Source organism: Desmodus rotundus, chromosome 3, assembly GCF_022682495.2.
Source record: "Desmodus rotundus isolate HL8 chromosome 3, HLdesRot8A.1, whole genome shotgun sequence".
Classification (NCBI taxonomy): Eukaryota; Metazoa; Chordata; class Mammalia; order Chiroptera; family Phyllostomidae; genus Desmodus; species Desmodus rotundus.
Window position 1 is genome coordinate 148,228,508 of NC_071389.1, and position 19,060 is coordinate 148,247,567.

The following is a 19,060-nucleotide window of genomic DNA, read 5'->3' on the forward strand; positions in this document are numbered from 1 at the left end:
GCCCCTCCCTAAAGTGATCAGGACAAGTGAAGAGACATGTAATTTCTCTTGTCCTTTTATTTTTGTCTTCTGTTTCTTTTTCCTTCCTGATCTCCCTCTGCTTGTTTTGTGCATTTTCCTTTTACTCCTTTTCTTTTGCACCTTTCCTTTATCCTCTCTCATCTTGTCCAAGCAACTTTCATTCTTTTCCTCTCTTAACCCCAGTTTTCTCCTGTATTTTCCTATTCCAGATTCATACAACTTGAGTTGTTCCTCTTTTTCTCCTAACCTACATTGTACTCTCCTCCGAACAGTCCTTAAAGATCTTGGGGGAAAAGGTGTCGGAGATCCCACTGACAAGAGACAACGTGTCTGAAATCCTGCGCTGCTTCCTCATGGCATATGGAGTGGAGCCAGTCCTCTGTGACAGCCTGCGCACCCAGCCTTTTCAGGCCCAGCCACCCCAACAGAAAGCTGCTGTCCTCGCCTTTCTCGTGCATGAGCTCAATGGCTCCACCCTCATTATCAAGTAAGGGGCAGGGGAGAGGAGGGTTATTGTATGCTGGGGTCAGATGGGATGGTGAGGGGTGTAGCCATCTAGAGTCTTGGGTGGTGTGTGTCCACTGCCATGCTCTGGAGAGGCTGGAGTGACTTGGCACTGAATCTTAGTGCCTTCCCTGGCAGAACCTAAGCCTTCATCTGCCATTCATTCAGTTTAGGCTTTAAGCTGAAATTTCCTGTTCAGCTGCAGTTCCATTACCCTTGAGCTTCCCTTCTTCATGTGTGCTGCCACTTCTACCTCAAAATCCCATTCTCTATTCCCCTGCAGTGAGATTGACAAGACCCTGGAGAGTATGTCCAGCTACAGGAAAAACAAGTGGATTGTTGAAGGCCGGCTGCGGAGGTAGGGACGGGACAGAGGGTAGGGTCCGAAGAGAGGAGAGAAGGAGGAAAGGGTGAAGCATAGCCAGGACTTTTGCCTGGAACTTAATGCTCTTAGTCCCTCCCCTGGTCTGGGAGCCTTACCTTAGGGTTCATGATGGTTTAGATTCCAGGTGTCTTTTTGTGGTAGTATCACATTCCTCACCATAGTTCCCCTTAATCTCTTATTTCAAGACTGAAAACTGCACTGGCCAAGCGAACTGGGAGGACTGAGGCAGAAATCCAGGGGCCAGAGGAAGGCCTGGGGCGGAGGCGCAGCTCTCGAATCATGGAGGAGACTAGTGGCATGGAAGAGGAAGAAGAGGAGGAGAGTACAGCAGCTGTCCATGGCCGTAGGGGTCGAAGAGATGGAGAGGTACTAGCCCCAGACCAAGGAAACTTGGAATTGGAAAAAGGGTTATAGTTGACTCTTGAACAACATGGGTTTGAACTGTGTAGGTCTGCTTATATGCAGATTTTTAAAAAATAAATATACAACCCTGGCTGGGTGGCTCAGTGGATTAAGTGCTGACCTGCAAACCAAAGGGTCTTCAGCTCCATTCCCAGTCAGGGCACATGCCTGGGTTGCGTGCCAGGATCCCATTAGGGGGCGTGTGAGAGACAACCACACATTGATGATTCTCTTCCTCTCTTTCTCCCTTCCCCTCTCTAAAAATAAATAAAATCTTAATAAACAAACAAACAAACAAACAATCAGCCCTTCATACCTATGGGTTTTGTATCTATAGATTCAACCAACTGGCTCAAAAACAGTACACGTTTTCCATTTGCAGTTGGGAGTCCAAGTGTATGCATTTTTCTACACCATTTTTTATAAAGGACTTAAGCATCAGTAGACTGTGGTATCCTCAGGGCAACCTGGAACCAACCCCCTGCAGATACCAAGGGAATATTATAGTTTAGTTTGAGGGGAATCAAAAATTATATGTGAATTTTTGGCCGGGGCAGGAGTGTCAGCACCCCATTACCTTGTTGTTCAAGGGTCAACTGCATTTCTCTTTCTTGAATCTGAAAATTCCTTTTCTCTCGGTGTCCACTTGTTTCTTCTCCAGATTGACGTCACAGCATCTAGCATCCCAGAGCTAGAACGCCAGATAGAAAAGCTCAGCAAGGTATTGGAATTCTAACCTCCAGGAGCTGGAGATAGGGGCTGGGTGAGAATTGGTCACCTAATGAGTTGGGCCCAGATGGTATCAATTTTATAGTAAAGCTGAGAGCCATTACTCTTCTCCCATATACTGGGTGAAGTCACCACTCTGGAAATTTATTTTTTATTCATCTTCCTTTTCCACCGTCTACCCAGCGTCAGCTCTTCTTTCGCAAAAAGCTGCTTCACTCATCCCAGATGCTTCGGGCATTCTCCTTGGGTCAGGACCGCTACAGACGCCGCTACTGGGTGTTGCCCTATTTGGCTGGTATCTTTGTGGAAGGAACAGAGGGGAGCTTAGGTAGGTGTGTCATGGAGCCTGAATTGATACCTATCTAACAAAAGTTAAATAATTCCTTTTCCTCTGCCTAGTCATTTCAGGTGTCTTTCATTTTATGAGAATCAGCAAAGCATAGTGGTTAAGAGCACAGGCTGTGGAGTAAGACTGCCTACCTACCTGTTCTGTCATTTACCAGCTGTATACTTCAGTTTCTTAATTTGTAAAATTGAGATGATAATAGTATGTATATTTCACAGAGCTATTGAGAGGTTTAAAATGAGTTAATGTACCTTTAAAAAAAAATCTTTTTTTTTTCCATTGCCATTTAGCCCCCTCAAACCCCACTCCCCACCCCACCCCTGCCATAGTCACTAGTTAATGTTCTTAGAATAGTGCTTAACACATAGTTGGTTTTTCATAAACAGCTTACAATTATGCTGCTGCTGCTGATTACTTGGGAGAATAGTATTTCTTTCCCAGATACCATGTTCATTGGCATGTAAGTTGTTCCAGTAGAATCTCAAAGAGGAAGGATTAAGACCAAGAGAAAAAGAAAGTGTATATCCTGCATTTACATAGCCTCTTGCTTGCCCCTTATATGTCAGTGTATGTCTTAAGCTCTTTACTTCTCTTTACAGTTCCTGAGGATATGATAAAGCAGGAAACTGACTCCTTGAAATCGGCAGCCCATTCAGCACCCAACCCAGCCCCCTTTTCTCTGAAGAGGGAATTAGCTGGATCCAGCACCTCTACCAGTTCTCCTGCCCGGGCCAGAGGCCGACCTCGGAAAACTAAGCCTGGGTCTATGCAACCTAGGCACCTTAAATCCCCTGTCAGAGGTCAGGGTTCAGAAGAGCCCCAAGCCCAGCTTCAGCCCGATACTCATCCCCACCCTCAGCCTCAGGCTTATGCCCAGCCCCAGCTTCAGTCCCATCCTCCAACCCATAATGGATTCCTGGAGCCAGAAGGCTCCTTTTTGTCTCTGGGTCAGAGCCAGCATGACCTCAGCCAGTCAGCCTTCCTATCTTGGCTGAGCCAGACTCAGAGCCAAGGCACCCTGCTGAGCAGTTCAGTCCTCACACCTGATAGCAGCCCTGGAAAACTGGATCTGACCTCATCGCAGCCCCCAGAGGAGCCAGAGCCTGAAGAGGCAGTATCCAACACTGATTCTCAAGCCCCCTGGTTTAACTTCTCAGCCCAGATACCCTGCAATGCTGCCCCTACACCACCCCCTGCAGTTTCTGAGGACCAGCCCACTCCTTCCCCTCAGCTACCTGTCTCCTCCAAACCAGTAAGTAGCCAAGATTAGTAGTATACACTTTACTTCATCTTGCCACTGGCTGTGGGTTGTTGCTAAAGTTGGGGGAAGGGATGGGGAGCCATTAGGGAGCTATAAACATGAAAAAACCCTCATCCCTTTATGTTCCATCTCATGCACAGGTGAATAGACCCAGTGCTGCCAACTCCTGTTCTCTAGTGCAGCTGTCTTCCACTCCCTTGCCTGGGGTGGCTCTTAAGAGGCGAGCAGGAGACCCTGGCGAAACACCACAGAGTTCCACAGGGCTGGGGCAGCCAAAACGGAGAGGGAGACCTCCTAGTAAGTTCTTCAAACAGATGGAGCAGCGTTACTTAAACCAGCTGACAGCCCAGCCTGTCCCCCCTGGTGAGTGACCTTGGGGTACAATGGGGTAAGAAGGCAGGTAGAAGTGGCATCAGATATGGCCATGTGATTCATGCTGGTTCCCACCCCATCCCACATACATAAACTCTGTTCACAGAGATGTGCTCAGGCTGGTGGTGGATCCGAGATACTGAGACATTGGATTCCATGCTCAAGGCCCTGCACCCCCGAGGCATCCGAGAGAAGGCACTTCATAAACACCTAAATAAGCACAAGGACTTCTTAAAGGAAGTCTGCTTACGGCCCTCAACTGGTAAGATACTTAGACCCAGCCTGAGCTAAAGAGCCCAGAGTAAATACTGAGCTGCTGCTATGGACAGTGGCCTGATGGGCCTTTCCCTTTGTCTCCTGTTTTCTCAGACTCCATCTTTGAGCCCAGTCAGTTATCTGTTTTTCAAGAAGGAATTATGAGCTGGTCTCCCAAAGAGAAGACTTACGAGACAGACCTGGCTGTGCTTCAGTGGGTAGAGGAGCTGGAACAGCGGGTTATCCTGTCTGATCTGCAGATTCGGGTACACTAGGGCTGACACTGGGTAGGGGGTTGCTGAAGGGAGGGTGTTAATCTCTTATACCCTGTTAGGAAAAACCCTTGGGTCCCTCCGTCACAAGTGATCTCCCATGACCTTATGGATCACTTTTGTTCTATGCTTGCTTTTCTTCCTTTTCAATGAGTTTTATTCTTCTCTTTCACCTGCAGGGCTGGACGTGTCCTAGCCCAGACTCTATTCGTGAAGACTTGGCCTACTGTGAGCATCTACCTGACTCCCAGGACGATATCACCTGGAGAGGTCGATGCAGGGAAGGACTGGCCCCCCAGCGTAAAACTACCAACCCTCTGGACCTGGCTGTGATGCGACTGGCTGCCCTGGAGCAGAATGTGGAGCGGCGGTACCTACGGGAGCCCCTCTGGCCAGCTCATGAAGTCGTGTTAGAGAAGGCCCTGCTCAGCACACCCAGTGCTGCCCCCCAGTGCACCACTACAGAGATGTGAGTGACCGCCCCCCCCCATTCTTGGTCTTCAGAAGGAGGGATAAGTTTAATGGATCCTACTCATCCAGAGATCACCACTTTCTCCCTCTAGATCATATGAGATCACCCCTCGTATGCGCACCTGGCGCCAGACGCTTGAGCGGTGCAGGAGTGCAGCCCAGGTGTGCTTGTGCCTGGGCCAGCTGGAGAGGTCCATTGCCTGGGAGAAGTCCGTCAACAAAGTGGTAAGAGACTGGGGAGCCAGCCAGCCCAAGTGGGTGGGGTCACTGGCAGAGGGCTCACCCTGCCTCCTCACAACCTTGCTCTAGACCTGTCTAGTCTGCCGGAAAGGTGACAACGATGAGTTTCTTCTGCTTTGTGATGGGTGTGACCGTGGCTGCCACATATACTGCCATCGGCCCAAAATGGAAGCTGTTCCCGAGGGAGATTGGTTCTGTGCTGTCTGTTTGGCCCAGGTAAGCCTTCTGCTTTCTCATTCCCACTCCTCAGCAGAAGTCAGAGATTTTTTTCCTCATCCTGTTTACCACCAGTCCTATAAACACCACTTTAATTATGCCTTCAGTGTCTCCTTGGAAAGATCTCCAGACTAGGTGCTAGGAGACCTGGGTTCCTGAGTTCTGGTCCTTCTTTGGACAAGTGACGTAAATGCTATAAGCCTCACTTGCTTTCTTCTATAAAATGGGAGTGATTATACTTTCCCTTTTACCTTACCTTAGTGGGTTATATGAATACACTCACATGCTGGCTTATGCCTGAAGCCTTCTCAATCACACTTAGACATGTAGGGATTATAATGAACTAGAGGGTAGACCAAGTACATCTCCAGATATTGCTGATCTCATCTTTTTCCACTCCTTAGCAGGTAGAGGGAGAATTCGCTCAGAAGCCTGGTTTCCCAAAACGAGGCCAGAAGCGGAAAAGTAGTTATGTGCTGAACTTCCCAGAGAGTGATGGCCGCCCACGCCGGGTACTGTCAAGGGGCCGAGAAAGCCCAGCAGTGCCTCGGTACTTGGAAGAAGGGCTGTCCCCCTCGAAGCGGCGGCGACTCTCCATGCGGAACCATCATAATGATCTCACATTTTGCGAGTGAGTTGAGTAAATTCTGGGGACAATTGGTTCTACTTTTACCAGAGTAAAGAGCTGGGAGGGGTCAGTGTATTTGCCTCTGAGATGCAGCCATTACTGTCCCTTTAATGGTAGGATTATCTTGATGGAGATGGAGTCCCATGATGCAGCCTGGCCTTTTCTGGAGCCCGTGAACCCACGTTTAGTGAGTGGGTACCGGCGCATTATCAAAAACCCTATGGATTTTTCTACCATGCGGGAGCGGCTGCTTCGGGGAGGGTAAGTAGACAGCCCCTCTCCTGGCTCCTCTGTCACTGCTGTAATTCTTACCCAACTCACAGCTTAGCCTCTACCCCTGCCCAGGTACACCAGTTCAGAGGAGTTTGCTGCCGATGCACTCCTGGTCTTTGACAACTGCCAGACCTTCAACGAGGATGACTCTGAAGTGGGCAAAGCTGGGCACATCATGCGACGCTTCTTTGAGAGCCGCTGGGAGGAGTTTTATCAGGGAAAACAGGCAAATCTGTGAGGCAAGGGTGGTGGGGAAGTCACCTGTGGCTTCTCCCCCTGCCCTCCAAACAAAAAAACCCTGCCATTCTCAACTGCTGATGCTGCCCTAGGTCTCAACTCAAGTCAGAGATACATGTCTGACATTTGGCTTTGTCTTTGGCAGCACCCCACATCCTATTGTCCCTACACCTCTTCTCCCTTTCCTCCTCTCGTTCCTCAAGTAAGAGGGGCAGTGATGAGGTCCTTCTGGACTAAAAGCCAAAAAAAAAAAGAAGAAAATTTTTCCTTTCTGTTTTATTTCCTAATTGAAAATGAGGAGGAGGAAAGAAGTCCCCACTTCCTCACCCCAGCTTCCCTTCCTTCCTTGTCCATGCCCCAGCACTCTGGGGCTATTTAACAATAGCAATAGTTCTAGTGAATGTGTGAAACCGAGAAACACTCTGTACTGTGTGTGGACCCGCAGTGACGGCCAGTAAAGTGGACTTAATTCCCAAGTGTGTCGAGCCGGACACCGGGCCCTGAACATGCTGCTTCCATGTTCAGTCCCTCCCCTGCTTCTCACTTTCTATCTCAATTTTTCACCTTCCCTCCCCGTCCCCATTTTAGATTTTCTGTCATCCAATAATGTAAAACTATCGTGTACGGGTTCCTTCATCCTTTTCCAAGTCTTTTTCCCTTTCAAAGGGAAAAAAGGTTCAGTGGTCCCTGTTTCTGTCTCTCCTCATCTTCTGCCAATAGCTTTTCCCTCTGTAATGTTGGATACTCCTCACATGCTGAGTTTCTAGCCTTTTCTGAAACTTGGTAGCTGGGAGAGGGCAGGGAGGCACCGTGGAACCTGGGCCTTGCAGCCTCCTTCCCCCACCTCTTACCCAAACCTCCCTCTTGGGAACTCCTCAGGGACAACTACTGCTGAGTTTGGGCACACCCCAAGATGGAGGCCAGATAGCAATCAACTGGCCTGAGAGGTGTGAGTGTGTGTGAGTGTGTGTATGAGAGAGAGAATGAGAGTGAGAGAGAGGACACTGTTAATTGTGCCCCTGTATTGTTTGAAGGTATCCATTCAGTTTCCCCAAGTATCTGTTTTTATTCCCACTTTTCCCATTATTTCAAACCGTCATATTTTTGTCTTTGGAAAACCACAGGAACAGTTTTTCTGGGTACAAGGCTGTCTCCTCTCTCCCAGTCATTTCTGTTCCAGCCTCTAAACTGTGCAATCTTTCAGCAGGAACTCCCTCTCCTTTCAGTAGCTTTGAGTCTTAGCTTTTGCAGGGAGGTGGGTAGAACTGGACCTTTCCTAATCCCATGAGCTTCTGTGGGTTTAGTTGTGCTTTCTTCCCTTATCTACTTCATACCCCAGGACCCCTTCCCCAGCAGCAGAGACCCTGGAGCACAAGAGAGTAGGGAGGCGGAGTTTGGGGTCCACCACTGCCCTACATGTGACTATGCCCAAGCCCCAACATGTGAGAGGAAAGCTAACTCCCAGCTATAGCCATGGGCCCCTGGCCCCCTGCTTTCCTGCTCAGCAGAGCCCCTCCCATCAGAAATTACGGGTACTTGCACTGGGGAGGTGGCTGCTGGCTGGCCCAAGCAGAGAGCTAAGGCACCCAGGAAATGTTCCATTGGTGGTATGTGTTTGTGTGGGGGGGGTGCCAGGTGAGGTGGAGCATTCCTTGTACTTCTGGCAGCACTGAATAGCCACTGAGGGGGTGGAGGGGGCAGTGTAGGTCCTGGGGCAGCCCCTTTCTTATTCCTTTATGCCCCTTGTCCCCCTAGCCTATTTCTAAAGTCGCCTTTTCTGTCAGATAAACCTCAAAAGTTTTAATTTTATTTGAGACTTTCCTTTTTGCTTTTAAATAAGAGGTGGATTGAAGAATATTTGAATTGACTTTATATTATGCATAAATATTTATATTTTATCTAAATAACTGCGCTGTAACAAACTTTGTGTTAGTCAAATGTTTGGAACTGTTGTAGTTGGGGGCTCTTTTTCCCCATGGCAGTTTTCCCCTGGTATAAAATGTACTGGGTTAATTTTATTGTTGGAGGCAAGGTGGATGGGAGTGAAATCTCAATTGTCCCTACTTTTGTGTTCCTCTCCCAGCTCCATCTCTTTCCCTAGGGACCAGGCACTCGTAAGGTGGGGTGGAGTCCTAGCCTCGGTTTGAAGTGTGGGGCTGAGGGGGGTGGGGTAGGGCATGATCAAAGGGGCCATTCTCACTTTTATTTCGTCTTCACTGCCCCTTGAGCTAGGTGGATTTTCTTTTCTTCATAAATAAGAGTATTTGGTAGGGAAGGCAGGTTAAAAAAAAAACCCACCCCCTACCCCTTTGTCTCCCCTCCCCTATCAGTCTGGTAACAGGAAGAAACCACACCATCAACACCAACAAGTTTCCGTGTTCCTTTTACATCAAAAGGGACTTGACTTTTTATATAACCAAATGTGGTGTTTTAGTGACTTTTTGATAATGTACAGTTTTTTGTGAATTTAAATTTATTTCTTTCTATATTTTTAGGACCAATCTCATTTTTAATAAGGTTAAAAAAAGGGAAAAAAAAGTCTAGAGAAAAAACTCCTGTTTTTGCCATGTGATGTTCCACAAGTGCAGCTGTAGAAAAGTGCTTGTCAGTTGAATAAAAACCACATTTGATAGAGATTCAAAAGACTCTTGTGTATTTATCTTCTCTTCAAGGTAGGTTTTCACACTTGCCTAAGGGGAGCACTGGGTATTAGGGTGAGTATGACTGGTTTGGTGTGGGAGAGAGCAGGCAGGACAGCAACAGGCCTTTAATCTTACAAGGTTTATCCCAACCTTCCCAGCGTGGCCTTCCCTGTGCAGGAGGCACCCAGGGCAGAATGTCTGCTCTGTGGATGGGTCGGGGTCTTGGTTCCCCTGGCCGCGGTGCTAGAGCAGCGTAGGATTCAGGGCCTGGTCCCACCTTGTGAGGCCCGGCTTTGGCTTCCTAAGCTGCTACCTGTATTACCATAGTATAGCAAGCATGGGCCCATCACCCACTTCCCACCTTCCACCCATGGATCAGACACCAGGAGGTAGATGTTTGTGTTTTATTTCAAAACAAAGGTTGAATAAGACAAAATGAAGCTCTGTCAAATTGTAGGGGAGGAACATGGGAATACCCTCAGAAAAGGAAGAATTAAGCTAGATGGGTGGCATTGGCATAGACATGGGAAGAGTATAAAACTAGAAGCCTCTGGATAAAGGAAAAATGTACAAAATGTGTTTGAATATAAATTAAAGTTTTTTTCCTGTCCAAGGTGGTAAGTGCATACAAGAGAGCACTCACCACCCAAAAACCATGTGTTGTGGGACAGGACACCAGTAATGGGATGAGGACTTCTTTACTCAGGCTGGAAAATCTTATCACCCTCTGAATTTTAACTGGAATAAGATGGAGAAGGAACATCTACTTCCAGCCCTGTGAAAATCACAAATACCCTCTTTGGTGCTTGCTTACCTTCTCAGCTATGTGGCAGCCACTGGCCAATTCATCCTCTTAAGTTCTGAGCTCTGCTCCAAAGTCCATGTTCCTGGGAGTGACTTCCAAGCATTAGTTAATGTCCTAGGCCAGGCTGCCATTACACGGTTTACTCACTGGCCTACCACAGCAAGACCTAATTGAAGATTTCACCCTATTCTGGGATAACCAGAGACAATCAAAACAGCTTTTGCACTTGATCATGAACCTTTCCATCCCCCAGCTTTCTAACCCTCATGAAAGTCATAAAGGAAAGATGTAAACCAGGTGTTTATGCCCTCGTTCCTCCAATGAAAGGAAGGGGTGAAAGCTGAGTAAATACAAGGGATCTGCTAACACTTGGAAGGACCTAAAATGCAGGCAGGTAAGCACAGAAATGGAGTAGTTAGCCTAAGTGGGAATTGGGAAGAATCAGTTAAGACAAGGCACTAGATGTAAGCCCTAGCCCTTACTGATTGGCTTTCGTAAAACCCACCGTTTTCTCTGAAGCTAATGTATCAGAGCCTGGGGACAAGTTTAGAACTGATTACACATCCCTGTTGTCCTTTGGTAAGAAAGTCAAAGTAGCCTCGTGAGTGCAATGCTGCTGCTCTCCCAGAAGGTGGAGCACATGTGCAAGAGCAGCAATATTTTACCCCCACCAGAAAACTAGATTTCTGTCCAGGAGTAAATTCCATTCCAGCAGTGCCTATCACAGCACCTTTGCGCTGTAAAGTACCAACCCACATGTCAGCCCCCAAAGGGGTGACACTGAAGCCACAGGAAGTGAGAGTTGCAGGTACCAAGCCAAGCGGGTGAACGACCTCACTGCTCCTCAGGTTGAAGGGAAATGAAACGGCTGAAGTGGCCTAACCCAGGGATGGTCTGTAGCATAGCAAAACCTATTGTAGTTTTCACACTCAGTGCAAGTTAATGTCTTCTTACCACCCTTATCTATCACAAGGGCCCCTGCTTCAGAGCCGCCAGGCTTCCAAATCTGGGCAGACCTTCAAATTCTTTGGTTAAAAAAATAACATTTCTCCCCACCATCATTCCCACATCTTCCCTAACCTCTACCCACACTCCAAACAGTCTCGTCAGCCTAGCGTCTGTATCTCTCAGAGCGTGAGAGGAACAGTAGTAACACTGGCATGGGGTGGGGCAGGCAGGCTCGGAGCCTAGTTAAGGACTAACATTTGAGGAAGGTGCTTGAGTTATGTTCTTTTTGACTGAAAACAAAAATACAAACTAAAATATTTAAAGAATGTTAGGAATGTATGTAATGGGTGAGGACGAGATGACACATGCAGGGAACTATCATCTGGGCTCCATGAAGACAACTGAGAAGACACTGGGCAGTAATGTGTAAAGAGCCCAGCCATAGGCTGTGAGGTTGAAGGCTCCCCTACAATCCTACCACCAGAAGGCTATTTCATGAGAAACAGTATCCCTCATTCCTTCCATCTCCTTTATCTAATCACTCACCCGCGTTTGAACTGTTAGAAATGAACTAACAACCAGGGAAAAATATAATGAGTGTAACCCCAAAACACCAAAAAAGAAGTTCCACAGTGCCATTACCACTACTAAAGTGACTTCACGTTCCCCATCACTTCCCATGCCCAGCCAACCCTGCCTGCAACAGAAACAACGCAACAGAACTCGTTAAGTAGATTCACATGAGGAGACCACACAAAAGGTAATTTCACAATTTAACAAAGTGAAGTCACGGACATTTAAACATTTCTTCAACTACAGAGAGAGGATCAGGAGTTCTGGGAGGCAGAGCAGGGGCAGCAGTGGCAGCAGCAGTGTCACGTGTGGACAGTCCCCACTGCACTTCCCTCACATGGTAAGGCTCCTCCAAGCTACTGTCAAAGGAGCAGGGTTCTAGATTTTTTTTTTTTCCTTAAGGCCACTGACAAGAAATCTACAGTGTAGGTTTCTTAAGTAGGAAATGAGATAGCTGCCCAGCTAAACCGTTCTAGAAGGTTATTGAGCTTGGGTCTGTTTTATGTTGGATGAGACCTTCCTGAGGAAGCACCCATGAGAAAATGAACAGTGGCAATTTTGTTCTTTACACTTTATATCCTACCCATTTCCCCCCACTCACTCAGCCCCGGGATGTACAAACGGACAGCCTAAGGATAGGGAACGTTTGATTCTCGACTCTGGGACAGGTGGGAGGGGAAGGGAAGCTGGGCGAAGCTCTATGGGCAACTGATATAGCTGCTTTCCTCCCCCAGCTTCGTAGCCTTCCTCTCCTGACAGCCAGCTGAATGAACACCTGTTTCTCCAGGCTCTGTCCCCTGGCCTCCAGTCTGATTGTCTGGCGGAAAGGCACCTGACCTTGAAGTGAGGGGGAGCAGAACTCTCCTCTCAGTGTATAAGGGAGGGACTGGGAGAAGACAGGTGAAGAACCTTCTTTCCTAGAAGATGGGCACAGGGTTTTTCTTCTCTGTCTCCATATGCATAGAGTGAGGACTTGCAGAAGGAGATGAGCTAAAGAGAAAATATAGGCTTTTTTTTAATGACTCCTGATATTGTAAATAATGAGATGGGATTTATTGTCCTTTTCTATCCTAGCTCCATTGTCTCTCCACAAGAAGGAAAATTACTGGTTCCCTGGCAAAGGGGCCCAAACACACCGAAGCAGGACAGGCTGCCCTGGACGGTTACGGAGAGCTTTGCCCTGCCCACCCCTGCACGGCACTCACACCCAACAGTCCCCACCTTGATTCCTCTGGATGTGTGTGCATTTAACAGCACAAGCCTTGCAAGAGTATGCAGAGGTGTCAAAGGTCAGAGCCGGAGGAAACTTCAAGGACTCCATTTTTGTCACTTTCAACTAGTTGCATGAGTCTCAAAAGGCACGGGGTTGGAGTCCGGGGTTGGAGTGGGAATTCACCAAGTCCTCTGATTAGGAGGCAGGGACAACAGTATCCCCATCAAGGTTTCTTGACCTTGGCACTACTGATACTTTGAGCCAGGTAATTCTTTGTTGGGGGTGTTGGGGATCCTGTGCCCTGTAGGATGTTTAGCAGCATCCCTGGTCTCTAGCCGCTACATGCCAGTAGCTCACAGCCTCCACCCTCAGGCACGACAATCAAAAATGTCCCCAGGGATTGCCAAATGGCCTCTAGGGGACAAAATCATCTCCTTGAGAACCACCGGTCTAGAAGTGAAGCGACTGATCTTCCACAGTGGGGAAGGAGCCTGAGTGGGTTCAGCAAGGTCACAACTTCAAAGGTTCCCAGCACAGCAGTGTCGTGGGGAAGGGAGGGGCCCCCCAAGGCCCAGAGCAGGTAAGAAGATCCTCTAGGAAGCGGGAAAGCAGGTATTTTTGAAAAGCTGTAGCTAGAGAAGATAATTCCTCAGGGGGTGTTGGCCTTGGCAGTGAGAAGAATTAGAAGTCAGTTAAGTTCACCCTTCTGGAACTTGCAAGGGAAGACCTAGTCTTCATCCACATTTGGCTCAAGCATGACTTCCAAGGGCTGTGGGACTGTCTCTTTAGCGGGCCTAGGCCACATGGCTGCTTCCCGAAGACGAAGTCTTGTCTTTTCTCACAGGACGTGGCAGGACAGAGGGAAGAAAAACCACTTCCACTGCATGCTTAGTGTTCTACCTTGTTCCTTGCCCGGCCCTAAAAAATTCCATATGAAAATTTCACTCAAAAGAGAAACTCACAAAATTAGAAACTATAAAGTTGAAACAGGCATGTTCTGCTGTATGGAAAAAGAGAAGAAGAAAAATCTGGATGAGAGGAAGAAGGCATAATATGTGTGAAGAAAAGACAGGGCGGGTGAGTTAAGAGCTTTATAAAATAAAATTAACCCTGCATATTTTCTTACATGCACCAATAAAAGGCCACAACTAATCTCTGTGTGAAGGGCCCACAGTAGGACCCCTTCAGCATTCCAGCGCCACACCTTGCTTTCTTTTTTTTTAAGAGACGAAATAACAAAAGAAAAGTTTTTAAGCCTTCCCAAATAAGTTCAGCACTTCAAAAAGTGTTTTTCATAAATATGAGAAGAAGCTCCAGGCACTGTGTCTCTTAGGGGTATACTGCAGTTAAAAACAAAACATAAAACTTTCTTTGCAAAAGAAACATAAAAGTGTCTTTGGTTCCCTTGAATGTGGCGTGCACAGAAAGTGACGTCTTCCCCAGGCTGCATCAGGGAGGGAGGAATAGTGGAGGGCAGGAGGGCAGAGATTTCTTTTTCAGGCCCAGGCCTATGAAAAGTGATGGCCAAGTGTTAGGGTTAGCGGGGCCCACAGGTGATCTGCACTCCGGGTTAGCCCTCTGGAGTCTGGGAGCATCAGCCTCTCCAAGAATTCGTTTGTATTCAACAGAGATGGGGAGGGGAATCCTAACGGAGGAATAAGCCAGAGAGGGTAGGGAGAGGAGGTGACAAACATGAGACCCTGTGTGACTTCAGGCTGCTCAGCATACCCTGCCCCTTAGCATGTGATTCTTACCACGGTTACTTGTTGAACTGGAAAGAATAGACCCCATGGTCTGAGGGAGCATCCACAGTCACCTGATTCTGCTGGCCGCTGTTCTCCTGTAACCACAGCCAAAGCAAGAGAGTTGCCCTGTGGGCCCTTCCCTCACCTCCCACTGGGCAGCCTGGCTGGAACCCAGCCAGACTTGAGTGCCTTTCCCAGCCTACCCATCCCCACACACCAGTGTTAATGCGCATGGGCACACAGCACACAGCACTACTCCCCAAAATTTAGAGCAAGCGGCCTGTTCTCTTCCCAAGAAACACTAGTTTACTCTCCTGGCATTTACTATCTGGCCAAATGTCAGGAAGAGCCTCATTCAAGGACATAAACTTAAGTCTTCCCTTGCTACATTCTTCACATACTAGTCAGCTATTTGCGAACACAGAATTAGCATCGCTGTGAGAGGAAGGTCTTGAACAGGAAAACTCTGCCTCTGTTCATTTTCTTTTCCTCCATCCAAAGAGGTTATAAAGCTCTCACCTCAACTGAAACACTGGAAGAAGGCACAGGGGTGTACTGGGAGATGTAAGCTCCCTGCAGAGCTGCAGCCGTTGGCATATACTAGAATGAAAAACATCAGTGGGCTTAGTGCGGTGACTCTTGGCTACATTTAAAGCACCCGGGGAGCTTTAAAAAAGACTGATGCCTCTGTTCCATCCCCAGAGATTCTAATTTAATTGTCTGATTTAATTGTGTTTTTGAAAACTGCTTCAGGTAGTGGTTCTAAAGAACACTGGCTTAGGGGGACTTCTGCATACATGGCTTCCTTTTCTCCTCTGTCCTGCCTTCTGCTTTTCCTCGTGAGCTGCCTTCTCTGCCTTTAAGCCCTCCTGTGCACATCAGAATGTAGCAGGCCTACATGAGGCCTGATGAGCTTCATCCATTCTTCTTTCTTAGTACTATTTTGATAAGGATTCCTAGGAAATGTCAATGAACTTCCGCATAAACTAGTATGTAGATAGAAACACTGTTCAGTTTCACGAGTAGGAAGCAGTTAAAAGGAGTGGGCTGGGAAGCACAATAATGGCTGTATTCCTGCCTCATGGATTATCTTTATAGTTTATCTCCTATTCTGAGTGTGCTCTCAATGACCCCGAAGTGATTCTTATCATGTTCAAGTATTTATGCTGAAAAGTGGTACACAGGTATTCCTTCCTCGGGAGGAGTTTATACTCAGAAGTATCCTGCTTTACCGTGCCCGTGGTGCTGAGGGAGAGATGGCCCAGTTGCTGGGTAACAGGTCCCATCATGGAGGCAGGCTGGAGAGAAATGGGGTGATCCATCCCTGGCGTCAAAACTGAACCCTACAGGCAATGACAAAGGACAGGTTCTTTGGCACCATCCTGTGAGGCTGCCTGAAGCAGAGATTCATGGCTACCGGGGCCATTTAAAAATCCTGGGAAATGAGAGATGAGCAGCAACCCAGTTATGCAACCGGAATAGGCCCTCTGCCCATCAGTCTAGAGGGATCCCTGCCTAAGAATAACAAACTCAAAGAATTTAAGGTCCTATACCTGCATTGCATAGGGGCCTGAGCCAGAACTCACACCCACATCCCCTTTCATCAATTCCTAGTGTTTTTTGTTTTTATTTATTTTATTAAATGTATTGGGGTGACATTGGTCCATAGGGTCACATAGATTTCAGCTGTACATGTTTATGACACGTAATCCATATACTGCACTGTGTGCTCACCCCCCAAAGTCAGATTGTCTTCCATCCCCATGTGATTAGCCTCCTCCCAGTGTTTTTCTTTACATCAAGTGGCCTCTGGCATTTGCCCAGTTCTGAATACTCACTGAAGGCTGCATGAGGTATGACTGGTGGTGCATCCAAGACGGGTTAGGTACTTGTAGAGGAGATGTCTGAGTTACTCTCTAAAGCAAGCAAAAATAAACAAAAATATTAATTGCCTAGAAACTATTGTTTTGCCCAAGGATCTGATAATGTTCAAACAAAACCCCCCCAAAAGATGGAGTGCCCCATTAGAAAATAGAAACACTAAGCCCTGGCTGGTTTGGCTCAGTGGATTGAGTGCTGGCCCGAGAACCAAAGGGTTGCTGATTCAATTCCCAGTCAGGACACATGCCTGGGTTGCGGGCCAGGACCCCAGTTTGGGGTACGTGAGAGGCAACCACACATCGCTGTTTTTCTCCCTCCTTTCCCCTCTCTCTAGAAATAAATAAATAAAATCTAAATATTAGCAACTCTTATGCCTCAACAAATAACCCAGTTTAAAAATGGGCATCCGGGCTCTGAAGCCCTAACAGTTTAACCTTTGTGGGGGTTCAGGACAAGTCACCTCCAACTGTGCCTCTGGGGTGTGCAATTATTTTGAGCTAAGGACAACTGAGACCCTACAAGAGAAACTTCTGCCCATCTCTCCCTTCATTTAACTACTACAAGAACTTGAATTAGGGGCCTTCCCTATAATAAGAAATTATCAGAGATAGCTTCTTTTACCTACCTACAGGACCAGGCAAGCTACTAACTATTCAATACCTGCCCTTCTTCTCATCCTGCAATGACCCTCCGAAGCCCCCGAAGTGCCTTGCCCCACCCTTGACTTAGAATGCCATGTATACCTCATTTTAACTTTCCGCCCCGACCCTCTCATGTATGTGAAGGTTTGTCACTGATGTTGATGCTGCACAAGGGAAATGAGAACACAGCTGTTGCTGTTGAATATTTTATTGAAAAAATAAATTAACTTAAATAGCAATTGATTCCATATAAAACTGAAAAAATAAAAATAAAAATGGTCAAAGAGGCCTGGCTGGTGTGGCTCAGTGGATTGAGCATGGACTGTGAACTGAGGGGTTACCAGTTCAATTCCTGGTCAGGGCACAGACCTGGGTTGCAGGCCAGGTCCCCAGTGGGGGTCACGTGAGAAGCAACCATACACTGATATTTCTCTCCCTCTCTTTCTCCCTCCTTTCCCCCTCTCTCTAAAAATAAATAAATACAATCTTCTTAAAAATGGTCAAAGAATTTAAATAAATATTTCTCTAAGAAAGTTTACAAATGGCTAGTAAGCACATGAAAGAGGCACAAAATCATTAGCCACTGGGGAAACGCAAATCAGAAACACAGTGAGTTGCCACTCCACACCCACTGGGATGACCATAATTAAAAGGACAGAATAGCACCTGTTATACAGGGTCCGGCGAAGTGAGGCAGGCTTGAGTGTGGTTGGTAGGGTAATAATATGGGTGTAGTAATTTCTAGTTTTAATTTGAACATTTCACTTAAATGTCACATGGTGTGCTTGAGTGTGATACTATTATGTTACAGAATTACATGCTTATGATTTTGTAACAAAAGATTTTGTAATAAAAAGGGGGCACTATTTGTGCTGGATCCTGTACACGGTAGGTGGGAATGTAAAATGGTTCAGCAGCTTTGGAAAAGTTTGGCAGTTCCTCAAAAAATTAAACATTTACTGTGTAACCCAGTAATTCCACTGCTAGATATATACTCAAGAAAAATAAAAGAATATGTTAACACGAAAATTTCACACAAACATTCATACAGCATTATTCATAACAGCCCACAGGTGGAAATGATGTGAATGGACATCAGCTGATAAACGAATAACAAAACGAGGTATTATCCACACAATGGAATATGATTCAGTCACAGAAAGGAATGAGGCACTGATACATACTACAACATGGATAACCCTTGAAAACATGCTAACTGAAAGAAGCCAGGCACAAGCATACTGGACGCTTCCATTTATTATGAAATGTCTGGAACAGGCCAATCTACAGACATAGAAAGTACACTAGTGGTCGCCGGGGGCTGAGGGTCGGGCGGAATGGGGAATGACTACGTGTGAGTGTAAGGTTTCTTTGTGAGTTGAGTAAAATGTTCTGGAGTTAGATAATGGTGATAGTTGTACAACTTTGTAAATATATGAAAACCTACTGACTTGTATGCTTTAAGAGTATGACTTTTATGGTATATGAATTATACCTCAATTTTAAAATGAAAAAATTAGCAATGAGAAGTAAGAAATGCATCATAATAAACAAGTACAGTTTATTCCATAAATGTAAGGATTGTTCAGATTAGAAACTCTATACACGTAAGTCAAAATTGAAGAAAAAAGCCATAGTATAACGCTAGATGCTGAAAAGACATTTGATAAAATTCAGCAGCCATTTATTTTGTAAAAATCACGAAGTAAAATAGGGACTAGAAAGAAACTACTTACTTATATTAAATGTTATTACCAAAAACTAGCTGCTAACATTAACCTAAACAGAGAAATATTAAAACCATTGCAATTATAGTAACCTTTCTTATAGTAAGGTTAAATAAATGCAATTCGATAAGAGTACAATTGGCATAAAGTTGGAAAGGAAGAGAAACTATTATTTTGCACTGATGATATAACTGTATACCTTTAAAACCTAAGAGACTCAATTAAAAAAAATACTAGTAGTGATGAAAAAGACTTGGTAAGTTAGCTACGTAC

General features: G+C 46.4%; 2 protein-coding genes across 12 annotated transcripts in view; one reads left to right on the forward strand and one right to left on the reverse strand.

Annotated features, from left to right (window-relative positions):
* The window catches only part of BAZ2A (bromodomain adjacent to zinc finger domain 2A), a 35,848-nt gene extending 26,593 nt beyond the window's left edge, over positions 1-9,255 (forward strand). For 8 of the 9 annotated variants that reach the window (XM_045184717.2, XM_045184716.2, XM_045184718.2 and 5 more), the window contains 15 exons: positions 294-508; positions 809-883; positions 1,096-1,276; positions 1,974-2,033; positions 2,225-2,369; positions 2,987-3,639; positions 3,789-4,011; positions 4,127-4,282; positions 4,390-4,541; positions 4,727-5,016; positions 5,111-5,243; positions 5,328-5,474; positions 5,879-6,105; positions 6,220-6,363; positions 6,448-9,255. In XM_045184717.2, coding sequence (XP_045040652.1) covers positions 294-508; positions 809-883; positions 1,096-1,276; positions 1,974-2,033; positions 2,225-2,369; positions 2,987-3,639; positions 3,789-4,011; positions 4,127-4,282; positions 4,390-4,541; positions 4,727-5,016; positions 5,111-5,243; positions 5,328-5,474; positions 5,879-6,105; positions 6,220-6,363; positions 6,448-6,613 — 2,967 coding nt within the window. In that variant the 3' untranslated portion in view covers positions 6,614-9,255. The remainder of the gene's footprint in view (positions 1-293; positions 509-808; positions 884-1,095; positions 1,277-1,973; positions 2,034-2,224; positions 2,370-2,986; positions 3,640-3,788; positions 4,012-4,126; positions 4,283-4,389; positions 4,542-4,726; positions 5,017-5,110; positions 5,244-5,327; positions 5,475-5,878; positions 6,106-6,219; positions 6,364-6,447) is intronic. The other variant, XM_045184715.3, reaches the window with a different exon arrangement.
* Positions 9,256-9,644: 389 nt separating this feature from the next.
* Positions 9,645-19,060, reverse strand: part of RBMS2 (RNA binding motif single stranded interacting protein 2) — a 47,367-nt gene continuing 37,951 nt past the window's right edge. For 2 of the 3 annotated variants that reach the window (XM_045184721.2, XM_024576493.3), the window contains 5 exons: positions 16,377-16,454; positions 15,771-15,881; positions 15,058-15,138; positions 14,548-14,633; positions 9,645-13,711 (listed from right to left, as the gene is read on the reverse strand). In XM_045184721.2, coding sequence (XP_045040656.2) covers positions 14,553-14,633; positions 15,058-15,138; positions 15,771-15,881; positions 16,377-16,454 — 351 coding nt within the window. In that variant the 3' untranslated portion in view covers positions 9,645-13,711; positions 14,548-14,552. The remainder of the gene's footprint in view (positions 13,712-14,547; positions 14,634-15,057; positions 15,139-15,770; positions 15,882-16,376; positions 16,455-19,060) is intronic. The other variant, XM_053921309.2, reaches the window with a different exon arrangement.